Source organism: Haliaeetus leucocephalus, unplaced genomic scaffold (genome assembly GCF_000737465.1).
Source record: "Haliaeetus leucocephalus isolate CR32 unplaced genomic scaffold, Haliaeetus_leucocephalus-4.0 Scaffold795, whole genome shotgun sequence".
Taxonomy (NCBI): domain Eukaryota; kingdom Metazoa; phylum Chordata; class Aves; order Accipitriformes; family Accipitridae; genus Haliaeetus; species Haliaeetus leucocephalus.
Genome location: NW_010973231.1, coordinates 4,052,234 through 4,074,554, shown reverse-complemented (window position 1 = coordinate 4,074,554; position 22,321 = coordinate 4,052,234). Strand labels below are relative to the sequence as shown.

The 22,321-nt window shown below is 36.6% G+C and overlaps 1 protein-coding gene across 3 annotated transcripts in view; it reads left to right on the top strand.

The window, feature by feature from the left end:
* Positions 1-21,853, top strand: part of WWC3 (WWC family member 3) — a 64,572-nt gene extending 42,719 nt beyond the window's left edge. Inside the window, exons 11-22 of one of the 3 annotated variants that reach the window (XM_010581585.1) lie at positions 3,463-3,583; positions 4,348-4,422; positions 5,461-5,547; positions 7,947-8,139; positions 12,193-12,342; positions 13,013-13,164; positions 13,890-14,049; positions 15,232-15,396; positions 16,726-16,818; positions 17,849-18,079; positions 18,817-18,944; positions 20,377-21,853. In XM_010581585.1, coding sequence (XP_010579887.1) covers positions 3,463-3,583; positions 4,348-4,422; positions 5,461-5,547; positions 7,947-8,139; positions 12,193-12,342; positions 13,013-13,164; positions 13,890-14,049; positions 15,232-15,396; positions 16,726-16,818; positions 17,849-18,079; positions 18,817-18,944; positions 20,377-20,443 — 1,622 coding nt within the window. In that variant the 3' untranslated portion in view covers positions 20,444-21,853. Of the gene's footprint in view, positions 1-3,462; positions 3,584-4,347; positions 4,423-5,460; positions 5,548-7,946; positions 8,140-12,192; positions 12,361-13,012; positions 13,165-13,889; positions 14,050-15,231; positions 15,397-16,725; positions 16,819-17,848; positions 18,080-18,816; positions 18,945-20,376 lie in introns of all 3 variants that reach the window. The other 2 variants (XM_010581584.1, XM_010581583.1) reach the window with 2 other exon arrangements.
* The last annotated feature ends 468 nt before the right edge of the window (positions 21,854-22,321 follow it).

Below are 22,321 nucleotides of genomic sequence, written 5' to 3'. Positions count from 1 at the left end.
CTTCCTCTCTATCCTAAAATAATATTTCAAGTGCTAAGTTTCCTTTAATGCCTAAATAATCTCTTGTTTGTAAAATACTGTCACAGATCTAAAAGATGATTTATCATTGTGTGCTTTTCATTTTGTCTTGTTTCTCATGCGGCACAACAGAAAAATTCACTGTAAGTGAACCTGAAATTACTTACTGTGCTGTTTTTGCCTGTAATTCCCAGTGTGTTTTTCTGTGTGAAGTGTTGGTTGTTTTGTTTTTTGGTTTTGGGGGGTTTTTTTGAGTTGCATGTGAAGAAACAGGAGATTTTGCTACATTTGGTTTTGTTTGTTATTGTGCTGTATCTGTTTAATCGTTATAGCATACTTAATTTTTTGCGATGTCAACTAAACAATATATTCATGGCTGTAGTTAAATTCCTGGAAAAAGTGTTCTGCGAGCTTCAGCTTTATTATATCATAGTAATGCCTGACAGCATCATGGTAGGTAAGGTCTGTTTGTGTCTCTGATTTAGTTTTTATGAGAGTGTTTGACTCCTTTATTAGTGCATTTTGAGCTGACGTGCGGTATTTGTAGTCCCCTAAGTTTGTAAAACATGCTTTAGACTTATTTATGTATTTTTTAGTTAATGAAATATTGGAAACACAAATTTCCTTTGAAGTTCACTTTTTCAACTAATGACACCTGAGAACGTTCTTTTAATCAGGGCTGTCTTATGTTTCTCAAGCTTTGGCACCCAGTAGTTCTGGAAATTCATATATATAGTTCACTGATGATGTTATTTAAATAAGAAAATGAAAGGTAATTGTCTATCTTAGAAACTTCATTTTTAAACAATTCTATAGCTTCCAGCATTGGAAGGTCTGTAACCTGTCCTAAACCTTGTTCTGTTTAAATCAAAATCTGATGTTTCTTTCTTCTTGACCAATTTTTCCTGCTGACTTTTTTTTTTTTCCCTAGTCAAGGGCATGTTTTGGTGTTTGCATCTCTCCCAAATTCACTGGGGTTGTCCAGATGTTACTGAATGCTTCTGTGGCCTGCAGGCAGCGAGCAAATCATCGTCAAGTTACAGCATTGTTGTAACATGTCAGTTTTTCATGACATTATATTGGTGCTTCAGACCAATTTTTCCTTCCAGACAAATTGGGAACATGAACCTCCAAAGGAGAGAGCCTGTGAGGTCCTTCATCCGCTACATCTATACAAAGTGTTCAAATAGAGGGGTGAGCCAAAGGCTTATTGAAAAAAGAAGCCATCCAGTGTAACTTGCTGAAATTAGTACAGAAATTACAGAAGCACTTTCATACAAAATTTATACACTTTTGTGAAGTTCAGCTTCTTTCCAATGATGTAAAATTATTGCAAAACTTTCATATTAAAAGGTATCTCTACAGAGTGCTAGTTTTGATTCTGCATAAATATCAGTGACAGAACTTGAGGTGGACTCACCAAATAAAAAGTTCTTTAAAAAAAAAAAAAGAAGGAAAAAACCCAAACAACCAAGGAAACAAACCCACCACTTTGTACAAGTGATATGGAGGAGAGCGTGGTTCAAATACAGTTTCTTTGCTTTCTGTGAGCTAGCTTGAACTTGGCTCTCATTTGTGGGAAGGATGACATGAGTTACAGTGCGTGGTGTGTGGTGTACACTAAGGGTGGGATGCTGTAATTGGAGGTCGGGGGGAAGGGTGGTTCTTTCTCCAGGTACAGAGACAAATGCAAATTGGGCTGTTCCTGGTCAGCAGATAAAATTCCTGCATAGCTGAAGATGACCAAATCCTTCATTGAATTCGGAGGGGAGGTTCACAGGGCTGCTTACAGATCCAAAAGGACAGAGAACTGGCTCTGCTGATATATGGGAATTTTACCTCCAAACAGGACCCTGTGATTTTTGGAACGGCTTTTGAGATTTTGTGCTGTTTGTGGCCTGATAATAGGAATGTACCTTGGGCCGGTGCAGGACTGCTGGGCTCAGTGCATCTTGTCTGCCAGTCCCACAGTGGGTTAAAGCTAACCGTAGCCAAACTCTTCTGTTGACAGCAGTGATGTGGTTGTGTTAATTTGGGGGACTTTTATCAAGCTTCAAGTCCTGATGTCCTGTCCTGGTGGTGCTTGGGTGGGAGGCGAGATGGGTCCCATGCAGGGGGGTGGCTCACTGTCCGTAGTCTGTACCTCGGCTGGGCTCTGCAGGTGGAGCTCAAGCCATGGGCTGGCATTCCGTTGAAGGAAACTTACTGATTAGGTACCAGTATTTTCTTTTTGATGCCTTAAGATAATGCGTTACAGAGGTACTCAACAAGTTGTTACTTGGAGTAAGACACGTTTTGTCCTTAGTTGGGGGCGGTAAGCTGTAAATGTCAGCTGGTGCTTGTCTCCCATGCGATGTGCACAATGCTACTGTCATTCCAAATGCTGTCTGCTGAAACTGTGAATGCTTCCATGCTGTCTTAAGTTTCTGAGCATGAGTAGAAGCAAATAAGATGCTTTCCCCACTTTTGAAGTGGCATCTCTTTGCCATTGCTTTTCTGCTTAGAGGACAAGCGTTGAGCCTTAAGCAAAAGAGAGGAAAGTTGGTAGAAGTTCTTTACTGCAGTGAAGAAGTCTGTTTAATGGTTCTCTCTAGGACTTGAAAGAAAGCAACCTCAAGTTAGCTATCATTGAAGTGTTGAAACCTTACCTATGAAATTCTTGAGCATCACCGCTTGTGCATGTACTTTAAAGGATTGGTAGCTGCTATACCCACTTGCCTGTGCAAAACCTGATGTATAACATCATTTTTGTTGATACACTTAAAACAGGAAACTGATTGCTGAGTCGCTATTTATGGTGTTGCTGGTGACTCGGGGAAGGATGGAAGAGGGGATTGAATATTGCTTCCTCCTCCCCCAGTCAGCTTTCAAAGTCATTCACCAAAAATTTGAAAAAACAGTGATCTGAGTGAGTTGGAAAGCACTGGTTCTTTTTGATAATGCCTCTCAGACTGTAAATAAAAGCTGCTATTATGCGGTGGTATAAACAGTATGCTTTGAGACTTCATATTAGGAAACAAATGAGAACAAAACCTCACATTGTGTTTTCTGATAACTTCTTAAAAGAATTAGTCTCTGTGTTTGTTTTCAACCTATTGTATATTCAGTAGGTAAATCTTAAAAGTTTAGGATATCATGTGTACCTATGTTGAATTAATGTAGGTCTTCCTCCAGGAGGGGTTATTCTACCAGAAAAGCATTTAATAACAATGCAATTTGTTTATACTTAGTCTTGTTGGAGAGAAGTTAGCCACAAATTTCCTTCCTTAATTCTACCACAGAAAATCTCCGGTCAGTTGTATTCGAGGTTTTTAACTTAGGTGAAAAAGCAATGAACTGTGTTTGTGCCATTTTGCTGCTAGTTTTGATAAAGTAAATGTTCTTGTTTAGTTTTTAAGAGATTGCCTTGAGCTGATGTTGTCTTCACTTTTTTCTCCATGACAGCTGTAACTCTGCGAGGAGACAGTGGTAGAAGATCGGAGAGGAGAGCCAGGCGAGTTTCAGCATGTCTCTCAGATCATTCACTGGCTAGTGACAGTGGCGTGTTTGAAGCTTTAAGCAAAAGGTCAGGTGTATAAATGCATAGTAAGCTGGAAATATTCCTGTTCTTCCACACAGTCCAAAATAATTCATTATAAATTTCTGAATATGCTTTCAAAATAGCTAATTCTTAGTAACATAAAAATATTAGGTTGCATGTTTTAAAGGAAAGAAGCTTTTTACGTGCAGTTCCACTGTCATCTTCACAAGTGCCAACTCATTTTGCTTTATTGTCTCTTAAAATACCGTATATTTCTCCCTTGAAAGATAGTTTCCTCAGCTTATTAGTCATAAATCAATAATTTTATTTTAACCATCTATAATAAAACAAAATTATACAGTGTGACTTACAATTCTGAGCAGCACGTGATAGAAGTATAACTGCAAGGGAGAAATACATGCACTGCTGAAAATCGAAAAATGTACAGGTTGACCAAGTGATCGAAGGGTGGATAAAGACGTGTTACTTTATACAATTATTTAACACAATAAACAATAACTGGGAAGAAGATAAGGTTTTGAGGATACTAAAGAGAAACGGAAGACTGAATAAATATTAAAACAACCTAAATATCTTGAAAGAGGTATTCTAAAACCTCAATTTTTAAAATTGTGAATTACTACTTCTATATGTTTTAAAATAGATATCTCAGTTCTTTCTATATTACCAGTCCCTCCTGTATTACCAAACAATTGCTTATATCCACAAATCACAAAATAAATGTTCATTTCATTATGTTGTAACAGCTTAGGTCAGTATGTAGTTTACAGTACTTTCTGTTCCTGCAGGAATGAAGATCTGGAAGAGTCTGTTTATAGTGATGCTGCCAGTAATGAAGAACCGCAAATACATGTTGGATTTCTGTGAGTAGTTACTTCTCTTTCTCCCTGTCAACTCAGCAGGAACTGCTCACTACTTTTCTTGGTTTTTAACTTTTTAATAAACTGAACTTGCAGTGGATAGTTTTAAGAAGTTTCTGAACTGACAGCCAAAGTTCAGTGGACGTACAGATTAGTCAGTCATATGCCACTTTGTGTTGGGGATGTGCCTTAACCACAGTTCGTTCAGTGTCCTTTCAATGCTAGCTGATAGAATGGCCTTCATTACTTCTTTCAGTAGCATTTATTTTCATTGTCTGGGCCATTAGTGTGAGTATGGATATAGGGATGTGTCTCTGTGAGCGAGATCTTTTTGTGCCAAATAAAGGAGGATTACCAAGGAAAGTCACAGGTGAAGAGACACAAATACGGTTCCCAAATACAGCTTTGAAATCCTGTGCTTAGGGCATGCTATTGTTGGTAGCGGGAGTAGCATGAGGAAGGGCAGGCTATAGCAGTGCAAGGCAGGGTGTTGTATGACAGCCCCCCCGAATCATCCCTACCCCTTGGAAAATTAATTCCCAAGCTTGGGAGTTTTCAAATCTCAACAGGTTTGTAGTTCCATATCAGAATTCATGCTGATGTGAAAGCGTATAATTTTTTTTTGTTTCTTTTCATTAACCCATGAAAATAATGCAGACTCATTTGTCTAATGTAAATGATATGTTGTTACACATGCACGCACACACACACGTGTATTGTGTAACTGTTTAAACCAAGGAATGTATTTTAGAAAACCTATTCACCACCAAGAGTCACAGTAAGGAATGTTATTCTTTTCAAACAGAATAATGTTTAATTCTCTTAGTTCTGATAACTTTGTTACTATAGCTAATATTATTAATAATGTTCTGTTATCAGTGTGCTATCTCTAATTGCTTTTGATTCAAATTGATTTGTGTAAGAGATTTGCTTAACAGCAAAATTTACTTTTACATTCCTTAAATCTTTCTAGTCTTTCATCTCTATCTCTTAAGCAAAGTATTGATGCTTGGTGACTAACACATGAAATTTATTTTCCAGGCATGACAGTGGAAGCGAATGTCTGTTAGTCCATGTATTACAGCTGAAGAACTTTAGTAGTCTAGTTGTTAAAGAAAACTGCAAAATGTAAGCTTAAATTCCACCCAAAACCTGATCATTGCTTGTTTTGTGCCACAGTCGTAAATACCACAGATTTGTTTGCTTTCATGCAAAATTAAGCCATTTATGGAGAAGATGGTGCGTCTTAGTTTACATGAGGAAAGGGTTAATTTTATGGACACAAACTGTCCCTTTTATAGAACCTCTGTCATAATGGTCAGGTAACAAGCGTAGTCTCTAATGACCCATGTTCTTCCATGTTTATTATGCACAAGAAAATTTGTTCAAAAACATTGAAGTCATGCTTCCATCATCCCATGCCTTCTGGCCAAAAAGCTGTCTACATTATTTGCAGTATTTGAGAAATATTATTTCCTGTACAACTTCTCTACAGCTTATCTGTGATGCATCCCAGAATAAGCTTAGTGTAATTTTCTCAAATTCCTACGCAGCATCTATATTAATCAGTAAAAGAGATACCTTGCCCTTTATCTTAAACAAACAAACAAACAAAACAAAACAAATAAAACCCCCAAACCAACACAGAAACAGCAACAACAAACCCAACCAGGACATCTGCAGACTTTTGTGGCCATTATAGCTCTCCTTGAATATCTGTGAAACACCTTCCCAAGACAAATACTAGCTGAGAATCAGTACAAACAGTTGAATTTTTTAACCTCTGGCAGCCTGTGCTACTTTTTCAAATTCAATATCACATTATGTAGAACATTGCTTAGTTAATTCTAGTAAATGTTCTTTAAATAATGACAATGTTGCCATAAAACACTGTTTTATCTAGTGATATGTATCTTAAACATATTTTAAAGAAATTTGACGTGAAAATTGTTGATCTTTATCTCTGGGAGAGGTTGTTTGAAAACTGTGGAAAATGGAAGTGTGATAACATTGTATTGTAAAATAAGTCATTCTGTGGGAGTTGTTACATAGACATACAGCTCACTGAATGAGTTGATCTTTGTTGAGAATGCTTGATCTTGTTAACCCTGCAAACCTCTAGTGGAAATTCTTTCTATAGGTCAGTGCGTTAGTGTTGGACTTTTGCTTTGTTTTCAGTGTGAGTGCAAGGAACACGCGATAGGGGAAAAAATTTGAGTATTGAGTGGTACTAAGCCATGTTGTCTTGTGATTAGAAAAAGAAATAAGCATCATTTGAACAAAGTAGAGTCACCAAAGAAAAAAAATTACTCCAGAGGGTTTGTTGGACATTGTCATCAAGGCAATCGGGCATCTAAACGACTCTCAAAAAGGCAGTTCTGTTCCACATTCTTCTCTGTTAACTACCTGGGCTGGAATCAAGAAATTGAATGGCTGCAGGGTAAATCAAGTGGTTTGTATGGTCAAAAAAGTAGTTTATCTTACCAAAACCAGAAAAAGCTTTTAGCCAGTTTAATGAACTCCTCCGTGCATCTGTACATTCATTGAAATCAGTTGCTGGGGGCAGCGAGGGGGAGGTTACCTGCAGCAGGCAGTGAGCAGAGGAGTTGGATTGCTCCCTTTTTACGGAATGTGAAGCTGTTTACCTAACTGATGCTCCACGCTCCAGTGCTGCAGTTCCACCATAGTGAGCTCTTCCAATTGTCCTCTAACCATTTATTTTCCTGTCAGTGTCAACCCCTCCCTGGTGGTGGCATAAGAGTTACACAGTTGCGTGAAACTGTTTGCTCGCACAAGGGAAAGTATGGCAAAATATATGATATTACAAGGGCTGGACAAGCAGTTGGGACAGGAAGGATACAGAAACACTTCTCTAAGTAGCTCTGCTGCCTTCTGTCAGATTAAAATGGTTGTGGATTTTGTTTTGGCTTGGAGTCTCAAATGAGGTGGTATCAGATATTTAAATTTGTTTATTAAGATGGCAGATGGATGCAAGGATTGCAGGTTTCTTTTGCCATCCTTTTGTGCTGAGTTTCTTAAGGGGGGGAAAAAAGGTATGCTTACTGGGTGGAAGGAAGAAATGGATTAGTGACACTTATGGGGCAATTCAATTGCCTAAACATAGGCATGTGTTTCCATTTGAAATAGCATAGCATAGCACCTGGCCTCCAGCTGCTGCTGCTCAGGGGAAGGCTGTATCTGTCCCATAGATCCTGTGTCATATTTGCTAGCCCCATGTAGATGGTTTGGATACCTCAGGGCATCTCAAGTGCCACTTGGTGCCTCTGCTTAAGCACCAAGTTAAAAAAAAAAAAAATTAGTTTTAGTTAAAAAAAGATAGCATTTCCAAATTAGCTTTGCAGTTCTTCTCTGTTAAGAGTACAAAATAAATTCCTGTAACAAGGAGATCCCAGAGCAGATTCTTAATGGAGAAGTTACACTGATGTTTTTGCTTAGCTTGATTTTGAGAAATGTAAAATAGCTTTCTTTGTCTGAATTGTGTTATTTGTCTGTTTTGCTGTCCCCAGTCATGTGAGAGTTTATTTACCACCACTTGAGTCAGGCACACCAACCACTTACTGCTCTAGAGCTTTGGAATTCCAAACTCCATTAATATTTAATGAAGTTTTCCGAATCCCCGTGCATTCAAGTGTTTTGAAATTAAAATCACTGCAGCTGTATATCTGTTCAGTTGACCATCAGCAACAAGAAGAACTATTGGTAAGTGGCCATTTTTCTTAAAAGCCATGTGATGTGGGAAACTAAAGTTACTTGAGGAATAATTTTTAAGATTAAAAAGAGAAAGTGAAGACTTATTTTTCCATAAGAAATGCTGATAGAGTTACATGTTAATGCGTCTGTTTGTTCACATACGTAAGTATAGTTCTGTTAATAAAAAAAAAGGTGGGATTTCTAAAAAGTTGAAATGTGCATTTTAGGTTACATAAAGTCTTGGGAATGATTAGCAGGGTTTGAGAATTGGAGCATTTTAAGCAGTGATGAAAGTTATCTGTGGTACAGTTTACTGTTATATTACAGAGGCATGTTGAAAATTGATATAAGGTTTACATTCATTGCTATGGAATTTAGTAAATAAGGAGTTAAGTTTTTATTTATTTAGTGCATTTCTTACAATTGTCTGCTTTGGGGAAAGTTGAAGAATCTGCCATTGCTAAATTTTGGTGCGAGAAGGAAAGCATTGTGTAAAAAAAAAAAAAAAAAAAAAAATTAAACTTTTCCCCAAAGACTTCATCTGACAGCTTTTAGACTACAGTGTGCTCAAGACTTCTGTTTCTGCATGGCACTGTAACACGTGCGTGATGAATCAGTATCATTAAAATACTTTCCTAATAAAAAGATAAATACAAACCCATTGTTGCTGTGTAACAGTGGGTGAAGATGACTACTATTATATCAGTCTTAACTTTGTTGCAGGATAATAGTGGTCCAAGCAGGTTTCTGTAACACCAACCTTTTACTTTAAACTGATAGAGGTATCTGATGTAGATGCATTCAAATATATGTAGCAACTGTTTAAATAGGTTACATGTGTTAACTTTGTTAACTTTAGATGTGTTAAATGTTAGCTTCATTTAGCTATTGTCAAATGTAAATATGCTGAAATAAATCTGCCTTGAGGCTGATGTCGTGGCTATGTGGAAGTGAGTGGGCTGCCATTTCAGTGAGGAGTTTGAATGGGTTAGTGAAATGTTTTTTAAGCTTATCAAAGTAGTTAAGAGGTACAGGCATCTCGTTGTCATGCTGGACTATGATTAAGAGGTGTTTGAGCAAATCTGGACAAGAATGCACGTTTGTTAGTCCACCTTAAAACTAGGTAGCATCTTATATAAACAGCGGTCTTAATGTGGAGTGGAGCAAAGGTCTTGTCTGCAGTAGGAAGTTTTGTCATTTTTGCAGTACAACATAATGAAAGAAAGCATCTCAAGAACAGGCTGGATATATTGGTGTAAAATGCTTTATACTGGTACAGCCTTCTCTGGGAAGCTAAATAGCTATTTCAGTGTAAAGCGTCTTTATATTGACACAAGTGCATCTAAGTTTAAGGCGCTTTTGTTTTAACTGCTATTACTGAATTAGCAAAAAAATGATAGGTCTTCAGGTTATGTTGGTAGGAATTTTTTCTCTTTCATAGTCTTAGTGTAGTTTTGTCAGAAATATCTTTGTCTAGTTGGTAACATACTTTAGGGTAAGTTAGCAATACTACTCAAAAAGAGAGAAACAATGCCGTGGTTTCTTAAGGTATGTGCATTGGAGTATGTATTTAGACATTATGATTGTTGCTGTCTTTTGCTGTAAATTGGAAATAAGCATTTTCTCAAATTGAGAAATCATTTGCTGCCTCTCTGTGGAATTGCTGTGATGGCTTTTATCAACAAGGCCTCTGTCTTTCAAAATCTCTTCCACTGAGATTACAGTTTTTTCCATCTATTTAATCATGCATGTATTTCTGAAGTTCTGCTTTTTTTCAATTAGATTATGCCAGTTTAATGCTTTCCTAAATGCAGAAGCCAGGCTGGAGTTTATCCTAAGTTATACAAATATTTGTACATAACAGGGAATGAAAAAAAAAGGCAATATTCTGGCAAAAATAGTTCTAAACTTCACTTACATAGAGAAGTAAATCTACTAAACTTGTGGGATGGTCTTTCCATTCCCTGAAGCTTCTCAACCTTTTACTCCTATGCCCTGCCTTGCTGAAAGATCTTTTTCTGTTTCCCTACAGCTTTCTGAAACTCTGCTTCCTTAAGTTGGCTTATTTCTCCCCTGCTGGCCTCATCAATGTTGAGATAAGGGAGTTGTTATTTTCCATGATTAGCATATATAACTCATGTTAAAATATCAGAGAAATGCAATTGCCTTTTTTGCAATTACATGGCATTTGCTGTTTCACTCCCAGTTTCTGATCTTTTACAGCCCTGATCAACGAATTATTCACCATGTCTTAATTTATTTGAATTCTTCTTGAGTGTAACATTTGTCTTTTTGCATTTCGTGTTTTTCAGAACATCCGTCCCATTTTTTAACATAATTTTAGATTCTCATCCTTTTCTCATAAATTTTACAATCCCTCTGTTTGACATCACCGAGAGATTCATAAATGCTTTCACTATTCCACCATCCAAGTTGTTAACAAATGTGTCAGAGCAGGCACGTGACAGACCGCTAGCTGACCCACCTTGGTTTCTTCATCCTTTTGAGCGAGCTCCAAATCTTGAGGTGGAGGTGCAATATTAATTAGTCCTTTCAGTACTGGTAATCATTAATTGGGTTTGATGGTGATTTTATACCCGATTAGTCATTCGCTTTGTAGTAAGAGCTGCTTCGGCATGCTTTCTTAGCTGCTTAATAAATGCAGCATGTAGGGCAGTGTCAGACATCTTAAGAGTCAACACATGTTTTTTCCAATATTGATGACAGGAAAACACCTTTACCCTCTACCTCTAAAACCAAACCCAGCATGTCTTAAACATTCTCCAGCTCTGATGCAAAAGTGTGAGTATTCAATACATGTTTCTTTTTTACACTGCATCAGAGCAAATAGGTAATTAGAAGACATCTCTGTTTTATATATAAAAGATGAGACATCTCTGTTTGTAGCCTCCTTTTACTGACATAAAACGATGTTCTCAGTAACATGTTGTATCCCGATATGACATTATTTTGTTAGTCGCAAAAACTTTCCTCCATCATCCTTTATACACCTGTTTAAACAGAGCCCCAGGGAACATTCACCTTGGAAAAACAATACAATGATTTTTTAATTATTATTATTTTCTAATTAACTGTTTCTTTACCTGCTTAAAGTTGAATGCAGTTTCTGTATACATTTCCTGCTGCCTTTACAATAAGAATCATTACATACAGCGAGTTGTTTTGTGAGAGATGAAAACAATTTTTATGTGATTTTTCCAGTGATATAAATGAAAACATTCTTAGCATGTGGTCCATTAGCATGGAAATGAACAGATTGCAGAGATAGCCAGATAAAGTCAAAAGCAGTAATTAAAGGCTAGCTAATATAAAATCATCACTAGGTCCAGCTAGTGAACTGATTTTAAAAAAAAAAAAAAAGCATGGATTTGCTCAGAGCTGTTTTTCATTTAGGTCAACACCACTCAGAAATTTTTTACATGAGCACTGTCTGAAGGAGTAGAGCTACTTTAAAGTTGGGAATATTTTTAGTGGGAAGCCTCCATTAAACCTGTTTTCACCTGAATGTGGGAGAGATAACGATGACTTGGAAAGTGGAAAAATGGCTTTATGGCCCATTTGACTACCTTATGATAAAAATAGGCAGAAAAAATAAATTGCTTTACATGACATTTTTTTTTTCCCTTTCAAAGATGCCTCTGAGTACCAGAGAACAGAAGGATATCTCAGAATAATCTGTTTTCTTGTGAGAGAACTATAAACTAATATTGTTAAAGTAATATTAATTTAAGCAAATGTAGAAATCAGATATGTAATTCAGAGTGGTTTTTAAATAAGATACTAAGAGCTGTCAGCTGTAACAATCATATCTACATCAGTCTTAGAAATTTTATTTTTCAACTTAAAAAAATGAATATCTACTCTGATCCTTCCTGGTAGTAAGCAAGAGGCAAGAAATTCGGTATCATAGACATCATAACACAACAGAACAAAACTGTCTTTTTAAGAGACCCTATAAGTAAAATACTCTTTAAATGAGAAGGTGCCTATCCTGCAGTGTATGTTTATCTTGTTGTGGTCAATGCTTTTTGTTGTTTACAGGGCATTGCTCAGATAAACCTGACTGATGCAGAGAGTTCGGGGGAGATGCAGCTTCACTGGTATACTGTTCAGATCTTCACTGGTTCAGACCCCCAGAGAGCAAAGAACAAAAACCAGTGTGAAGAAAGTATTGCCCGATCTTCTGGAAATGTAACTACAGTTAAAACAGTATGGCTTTGAAAAAGTGATTTGTTTCCTTTATTTGACCTGCTGGGTGGTTGTTTGTGATCTTATCTCGGTGCATTTTTTTTTTTGAGGTGCACAGAAGGTGATACCATAATTTAGCTCTTGTGGCAAGAGCTGGATTTTAATAGAATAATTAAAAGCTAAATCATGTCTGGACAGGTGCTTGAAATGGTACTCTGTGTATGTTTGTATGCACACTTCCAGTCCAACTAGCTAAAACTCATCAAAAATCTCTGCCACTGCACTTCAAGAGGTTGTCAAGGAAGGTTGCGCAATTTTCATTTTTGGAGATTTTTCAGCCTTTGGCTGGGCCCTGGGCAACCTGATGTGGCTATGAAGCTGTCCCTGCTTTGGGCAGGACATCAGACTAGGTGACCTCCAGAGGTCTCTTCTGACCTAACTTGCTGGATGATGTTCCACAGTGAGATAAAGTCTGCCCAATTTCTGTGAGAAGTTGCATTCACGGAACACCACGTACTTTTTGATCATTAAGATTCAGGATGGGCTTGCTTTTTTTTTTTTTTTTAAGGGAACATAGAATGGCTATGTTTTTATTTTGTTTTCTCTGAATAATATACACTAAATACATTGTCTTGTTCAAACGGTTTTATCTGAAGTCTAGTTTACCTTCCAGGATGCAGTGACAGTCCTGTTAGCTAGGACCACTGCCCAGCTGGAAGCAGTTGAGAGAGAGTTGGCAGAAGAGAGAGTGAAACTGGAGTACACAGAGGAGGAAATCCTGGAGATGGAAAGAAAGGAAGATCAGGCAGAAGCCATATCAGAAAGGTAAAAACAGTAGTTTAAATATGTCATCGAACAACAGATTGATATGTACACTATAGGTATAATCTGAAATACAGACAGCAGGAGAAACAGCAGATCTCCTTATTCTGAGATCTGCTCCCTGTTAGTGTTATGAGTATAAAATTCTGTTATTTTGTGATGATGTGCAAACAAGAGAAAACCTTATTTGAATAGCTGGCTGAGTTGAGGACTTCAAATTTGGGGAGTGGGAAAACATTATATCAAACAGTAACTTTTCTAGGGATGCAACTGTAACGGGTTTGCAACAGCACTGTACTAAAAAAATACATACAATTTTGCAGTGACATGGAAAAATGTCAAAGAAAGGTGTGCATTGCAATGCTTATGGAGGGAACATGCAACACAGCTCTTACTATTTCATCATTAATAATACTCCTAGTTTGTTACATGAGTTGCATTGTTCTTTTTGTTATTGTTTTCTTAGTATTGTTATAAAGACCAGAACATATGCTTTAAGAAAATTAGGGAAGGTGATTTTTTTTTTTTTTGGCATGAAATGTATTTGCTTGTCTGCATCTGGAGAAATGTAAGCAGCCTATGTTCTCCCTTTGCAAATTCTGTATTTTTCTTGGAGAAATAATACTTTAAAATGATAAATGACCTGGATAATGAAATATATAAATGTGACACATAATTGCATGGGGTTTTTTAATACCTACAAAATTCTTCTGATGTTCTGACTTTAGGAGTTGGCAAGCGGAATCTGTTGACAGTGGATGCAGTAATTGCACCCAGACTAGTCCTCCTTATCCAGAGCCATTTTGCGGGGATTCGTTAGCTGGACACATGTTTGCAACTCAAGCAGGCCAGTACAGTTCTGGAAAAACGCAGCCTCCGCCACTGAAGGTAATGAGAGAAGACACTGCAGTATGGAACTGCCACACTGCCTGACACACACAGAGTGTGTTACTGCTGCTCCTTGAGTTTGAGTCCGAATTGATCAGGAGAGAAAAGAATCAGAAATGACATTAACAACCCTGTATGAGCACTGCCTTCATGACAGCGGTGTACCTTTTGAGTTGTTAAAAATGCCCTCTTTAGGACTGGGGGGTTTTGTTTGCTTACTAGTTATTTCTAGACGGAATTAGTATTTTATATCAAAAGGCAAGCTATTTTTACTGTGGCCTTTATCTACTCTGTAAATACGCACTCGTATCAATGTCTGTGTTGACCTGAAATTGTAACCGAAAAGTTCATGATCGAATTCCAGTGCTCTTAGAACTAAGAATTTTTGAAGGAACTGTGAAGAAAGAAGCTTAATGTTTTAAGACTTGCATTGCGGTTTCAGTGTTACAGTAAATACAGCTGAAATTTTCAGAACGTTTGTGCTGAAACTGATGTGTTTAAAATCTTTTGTATTCAAGATATGAGATAATGAAAATAGTCCTGAACAAGCTGAAATCAGCACATTTTCATTGAAGTAGAGGAACATAAGCTGTTTGTGTTGCCTTTAGGGAAGATCATAACTCCTATTGAGGAGTGAGTTAACTTAAAGTTTGGAAGCTTTGCTAGAGTAGCGTACGTTTTCTGTATTTCTGAATATTTTAGTGTTCTTGTATCATTGTTTCAAGAGTCTTTCAGTTCCCTTTTGTTGAGTTTCTTGTCTTCATTTGACTTCCTCCAGTTTTAAGGTGGTTGCTTGCTTCAGATTCATCTTGCTTATTGGAAGGTGACTGTTTTCTTCTGTTGAGGCTGGAGATCAGGTGGTAGCTAGGTTAATGCCCAATTGCCAGTGCTGAATGCAGTCTTTGTGCTCTGCAGCTATGATTCACATTATAACTGCATCTCATAATTGTTACTTTTCCAGGAAAGGCTTCTGAAAGGTAATCTTACCATTTTGAATGACCTAGTTTTAAAACTTTGTTAAAAATGAGGTGATTCATCCTTTGTTCTCATTTCTCCTTAAAACTTGAACCTAGCTCTCAGGGCAGATTGTTTGCTTTTGATATTGTTGAACTGTCTTATTGTTTTTGGTGAGAGAGAGAAAATGAGGAAAAAATAAAAATTTTTACTTCATTGAAATTTTAGGTGGATAAGGAAACTAACACCGAGGATCTGTTTCCTGAAGAAGTTGCTATTCTTCCAAAAGAGAGAACTAGCCGCAGGCCACGGGGTTCTGCTTTTGTTCGCAGTAGCACTATTGTTCGTTCCCAGACCTTCTCACCTGGAGCACGAAGTCAATATGTTTGCAGAGTGAGTAAGGCTTAAAAAGAAGGCGGGGGGAGCGGGGGAGGCACACAAGTATTTTCTACGTTTTTTTATAATCTCTTCTTAAGACTTTATTACATTTATAAGAAACATATACTACTTTTTAATACTAAAGAATAATCTTTCACAGAATTTAAACATTGCAGTGGGGAAGAGGTCCCCTGGTTCTTTTTTAAGAGTTTAAACCTGAATTTATTTCATTTAAAATTTAAGAATCTATGACAAATTAGATATTAAGCTCTTTTCCCTGGCAACCTTAGATGTTAGGCTAGGGTGATTGATTTTACAGAGGTACAATGCTGTCTATTAAGGTGTATAAACAGTTAGCTTAGTTTAACTTTCAGCTACCTAAAAGTTTGGGAAAGGAGACTGAATATATAATCTTAGGGTTATTGCATAAATATTCTTACAGCTGTGGTTGCTGTCATGAATGTCAGTCATAGGATGCCTGTTGCAGTGGGACCTAGGATTCCTGGATGCGCTGGTGCAAGCAGTTGAAGATCGGCACAACAGTTTTCGAGCTCACGTTAGCTGGTTGCTGTGTTCAGTGGCAAAAGGCTTATAAGCAGTTGGCTCATGGTATTGCAGAACAATACATGGGTATTGACTTTGCAATATTGGTGGAATGCATGCAGCTTTAATTGTACTCTTTCATTAGCTTTTGAGAGCTTGAGTTTGAAAATGCATTAATGATTTTTAATTTTTATGCATTTTGCTAAACTGAGGATCTTCTGGGTTTTGCTCTCTTATTGACATTGCACACAGTACATCTATGGACCCCTTCAAATTCTTCAGTTTGATTTCTGGATTCTGTATCTGTTTATGATACAGGGCATGTGAGTAAAACACCCTTGCACACCAGAACAAAGATAGTGCAAAAAGGAGAAGATTGTTAAACACCCTCACTTAATCTGTATTTACTTAAAATCAGACTTGGTGAAAAAAGTGGGAGACTGTATTGTTTGTGCCCATGACAGTAAACTCTTTAGGAAGAAATAGTATTGCCTCTAACTCCCCTCTCCCCTTATTTTTATGTTACGTTGTCTTGAATATTTAGCAGAATGCCTGATGAAACTTAGCTGTAAAACATTGATGGTTTTGAAGTTTTCTTGAATTATTGTGACTATACAGTATGAGCACCATTATATATAAAATTTTTATAAATAACAAAAGCTGAAAAAAATCAGTTGCTTAAGACAGATTCAGTGCATTTTTAAAAATAAATCTCAGAAGCAAAAGAATTAAAAAATAATGCAGATTTCTTAACGTAGACAACCTTGTAAGCAACCTGTATTTTGAATCTTTTCTTATCAGCTGTATCGCAGTGACAGTGACAGTTCAACTCTGCCAAGGAAGTCACCTTTTGTCCGGAATACATTGGAGAGGCGTACCCTACGATATAAGCAGGTATACCTAGGAAACTGGTTTTTACTTTTCACTAGGTTGCTAGAACACTGGTACTTTTACACCTAAGCTTTAGATGTCTACATGTACATTCTGATGTTTTGAGGAAATGTATAAGGCTTCTGTAATGAATTGGGGGAAGGGTGGGTGTTTTGGGTTTGGTTTGGGTTTTTTAAGCTAAAAGGTAGACATAGAGAAGTGAAATATAGTTATGAACAATTATTGAGGAGGAAAAAAAATAGTGTGGCAGACAAAAATTAGTTCAACAGGGACTGAATTCGTGTTGATTTAAATGTAAACTTTGTTAAATCTTTAAAATCTAGTTTATGATGCAGGCCCAGAGAAGTGTGTGTGAATGTGACAGTAAAACATCCAGCTCCCCTCCCATGCAGCCTAGCAAACCATAGTATTTGAGGCCCAAGTATTCAGGAATGAATAGGTTAAGCTCTCCTTTCTCCTCCATGCCAGCCTGCACGCTGCAGAACAAGCGGGCAGAGAAGGGCAGGTAAGGCATTAATGCCTTTTGTATACATTGCATACAGTTTAGCCTGGTCAGCAGAAGTTGATTTCTTGCTGGTGTAGGCAAGTAGACAGCCATGTCTCCCATTTTGATTCACAATGTATCTTAAAGCCAGTATTGAATAAAGCCCTTTACTGTACTGAGCAAGATTCCCCTTATTCTCCAACGTCATGACTCTGTTAGGAGTTTTTCATATTGCATCCCTTTTATTACCATCATAACATGAAAGTTTAGTCCATAAACTTAAATTAGTTAAATATTTATAAGCCAAAAGGAGTCTGTAAAAGGAGGTAGTAGAAAGCATTAATTGGAAAGTTTATGTATGGTACAGAAAACCCCTACAGCTAGTTAGCCTTTCACTGTGGGATATAAATAATCTCTCCAAAACTTTGTGTCAAGAAAGACTTTGTGTGTGAAGTACAGAAAATGTATGCTCTATGTAGCTAAAGATAGACCAGTATACCATGTTTGAGTTAATATATTGTGCATTTTATTTGAATCCTAATAACTCAGCAGTCCTGCAGATCATCTTTGGCTGAGCTTATGGCAAGGACATCCTTAGACCTGGAGCTGGATCTCCAGGCATCCAGAACTAGACAGAGACAGCTGAACGAGGAGATATGTGTTTTAAGAGAGTTGAGACAGCGTCTGGAAGATGCCCAGCTAAGAGGGCAGACGGATCTACCCCACTGGGTCCTCCGGGATGAACGATTCCGAAACTTGTTGAAGGAAGCAGAAAGGCAGGTATGGTAACATGAGATGAGCACTCAACATGTTCAGAAACTTCTCGTTTCAAAATTTCTTCGTTGTGACAAGGTGTCTAAAGAGCTGTTTTTACAGAACTTCAGACAATGAACGTTGCTTCTATATTCTTGAAGTTAGCACAATAAAAATTATTGCACTGATTATTGCCAAGTTGTGTATTTATTTGAGAACAATTGCTGGAGAATGGCACTAGTTGCCAGTGGCACTTTTTGGGTTGGGTTGGGTTTTTTTGGTTTAGATATTTATTACTGGAACTTTAATAATGTCTTTATTTCTGATCTCTGAAAGAATTTTTGCTGATTTCATATTTCATTTTTTACAAATATTTGGAATATTCCCTAAGTATGTGATTTTTTTCCTGTTCTTGGATAAAGCAGTTATAGGCAAACAGTGGCAAAAAATACACAACAAACAAAATTGTCATTGGATTATCAGAGATGAAATGTGAGCCTAAATGTATTTTAAAGTCTTGTTTGACAGATCTATGTGCAGTCAATTTCATCAATTTAATACATATCTGTCTGAAGAGCATTAAGAAATGAAACAACACTGTCAGTCTTTTTGAATTTATAGTTCTTGGATGATCAGCCAATTCAGACAGTATACTTGTGTGGTTTTACTGTGGTGAGTGGGAAAAAATCCATTATTTTAACCTGGGTATTCTTGTGTTTTATTTATTCACATGACCATTTTAAGCATTATATTCTTGTTTTCAGACCAGACAGACCAAATTTGAACATCACCAAGAGCAAGCAGCTGAAAAGATGCTAAAGAAAGCATCAAAAGAAATATACCAGTTGCGTGGGCAAAATCAGAAGGAGCCTATTCAGGTGCAAACTTTTAGGTAAGTGGTAATGTGTACCAAAACAGCATAGCAACAGCTCATTAGAGAGGTTAAAGCTCTCTGAAGCATTTAACCTAAATTCTGTGTGTCTTCTATATAGCCAGTAATTTTTAACTGTATATTGACTTGGACACATGAGTTTCCTTTGAGTTATTTGTAGTGCAAAGAGTCAAAGCAAAAGTAAAATCGCAGTGTTACAATTCTACAACACACGAAATTTAATTTTAAAAAAAACAACCCCAAAGTCTTCAAGTACAAACATAGCTTAGGTGATTCTTTCAACTTAGCCTAGTCACTATTAAGTTCAAATGATTTGTCAGTTTTTCAATGCAAGCCTGTGGGCATAAATAGTTTGTCTAATGTAATACATATACATTACTAGTAACAATCTCTCCCTAAAAATTACTCAGTAATATTCCAGCTTTCTCTCAAGCCTTTTCTTTGGACTTTTTTTCCTATTTCATCTTTGTTCACATGGTACGTGTCCTCTCTTAGCTTTATTCTGACAGTTTATTTTGTGTACAGGTGGCATTGATAAATAATGTGCATTTCACAGGAAGAATTTTATTACTTCAGCATTAAAATTTTTGTAATTTTTATTGGGAGAGTAGCAGTGAGAGTAAGAAAATGTTAGTGCAGCACAGATGTGGAGGACAGCTCAGCTACAATGTTACATTATACTATTTCATCCAGTGTTTAGATTCCTGGAACTTTTTTGCAGGCAGTACTTAAGTGAGGTAGAAAAGCTGTCTGTCCTTTAATGTAATTTTTTTGCTTGAATTACATTGGCAAGGTCTTTCTCACAAAGGTGGGGAGGAAGTAAGAGGAATAGAAATCTTAGGGTTGTTTTTACATCTTAAGTTTCTGGTAATAAGAGAGGGGTTTTTATGCTTTGTCTACTGAGATATAAAAAGATACAGGGAATTGAATAAAATGAGATGTAGAAAATGGAGCAAAAGCTGTCATCTTTAAGTTCTTGCCCTTTTTATGCACACATCCATTTTTTATGATGCTTTACAGCATGTACTGTTTGCCCAATAAAGAAGCAAAAAGATGACTCTGCCATTTCTTTTTTTTTTTTTGTAGGCATTATTGCAAAATGTACAAGGGTGAACTTTGCATTGCAGAAGGGGCTTATGTCAGGGCTTGTCCTGTGAAACCATTTTACAGTCCACTATGACTGATGTACAATGAGTTGTATAAAGCTTCCACCTAAATTTTCAAAAATAGTAATTGTGTTCAACACAATGTTGCCAAAAGTCTACACTGAGGTTTAAGAGTTTTGTAAGCTTCTTGTACTCAAATAAACCATCAGTTCAGTATGTAAGTAACAAATACTAACCACTAACCAGAGTAAAGAAACCATGTTCTGGGGGGGGGAAACATAGGTATATAATTGATTGACTTCCTTTTTATCTTGTTTTGATCACAGAGAGAAGATAGCTTTTTTTACAAGACCAAGGATTAACATACCTCCTCTGCCAGCTGATGATGTATGACATGTTGCATTGTAAACATGAAGTATTTATCGCTTTTATTTTAATGAAGTTATTAGACTAGCCAAGTTTCTTTAAAAAAAAAAAATTGTGCAAAAGCTAATATACACATTTTGTAAAAAATAAAAAAAGTAAAAAAAGTAAAAGTAAACAAAAACATATATATAAATATATATACATATATATTTTATAATAGCGACTGCAACAAGGCTTGGTTTTTCCTTGTTGTGAAACTGACATCTCTGAAGACAACTTATTTTATAAAAGATCGACTATCCTGTTAAGAGCGTGTACAGTTTTTATGCTGTTTTATTTGACTTAAAGGCTGGAAGACAGAAACAAAGTGAGTTCAGGCAAATTCACTGTAGTGTAATTTATTTATAGTGCCTTTTTTCCTTGAAGGAAAATACCTACTTTAAGATGTATTTTAAGACTGAAATTTTGTTCTTCAGTATTTGTCATACAGTAGAATGGAACCATTGAGCTGGTTTTGTTTCTGATACCTGAAATGAAAATACTATGTTCTAAAATTGTCACTTTTTTCAGCTTTATTATCTGTAGCTTATTATGTACATTGTATCCTTTAGCACTGTCTGTGTTATAGCAAAATATTATCACCTGCAATGTGTTTAACATTGATTAGAAGTGATGTTAAACATTGCAGAATTCATTTGCATGTTCTTACTGTGCACTAATAGATTGTTTTCATTTCAGTTGTGTCTAAAGTATCTTTATATTCTTAACTAGATTCTCAGTTTAAACGGAGGAAGGAAAAGGGTGACAGGTCTTTGTTTTGCTGTTTAATGAGAAGGCAGTTAAAATAGCAATGTGAGCTAGCTGTGTGTAAAGACTGCTAAAGGAATATTATAGGAATTTCTACAGTTTTAAAGATTCTGGTCTGATTCAGGAAAGTACATTATGTGCTGATTCCAGAAAGCAGCTGCATTAAGTGAGGGTGCTTAAACACATGTTCACCCTAAAGGATGTGCTTTGAGGTTACTGCATGCAAGTTCTTTTGAATAGTGACACTTCCCAGGAGGAAGGTGTATAATTCTAGAAGGTACAGCTCACTTGATTGCTAGTTGGACCAGCTAAAATCCAGTAAGAAATAATTTTGCTTGTGACCATTTGTTTTAATGAAAGACTGTCACCCTAAATTCCCGAGAATGCCAGTTTTGTGTCCTTGCATCCTGCAAGTATGTAAAAATACTTCTTTACTAAGCTACTATAATAGAGTTTCTCATATTTTTCTAATTATACATTACCTACAAAGAGAGGTGCCCAACACAAGACTGACTTTGCAGATTGCTGGAATCTCCTAGAAGGAAGATCATGCTGTCTCTTAATTAAAGTAAAGGTCAAATTGTTTCCAGGTTTTTATGTCAGGAAATCAAAACAGCAGCCAAAAACTAAATGGACTTATTGCAACCAATGAGAATATTTTCAAATATTTTGTAAGTAAAGTGTTTTTTGTGAGTTTCAAGAGCTTATACTCTTATCTTGTCAAAGATCAGGAAAACCTGAAAGTGAAACTGAATTGCTTTTAATTCTCCAAGCTGAAGCAAAAAGTAATGGGAAAAAAGATCGTAAACCTAAATCATTAATCAATGAGGATGATTAACGCAGACATTTAATTTTAAGGTGGTATTCCCTGTTTCCTAGTAAGGCCTATAATCATTGCAGGCATCAAGTGATTCGATCATATAGCAATATATGTGAAATTAAAGTGTGTTTAGCATTTATCATGCTAACCATCCTGAAGTCTGTTTTTGCCATTAAGCTTCAGTGGGTGTACGTTGGGTTCCTTGAGTGCAACTAGACATATTCAGCAACTATGCAGATAAAAAGCAAATCACGTAAGAAATTTTTAGTGTTTGGGTA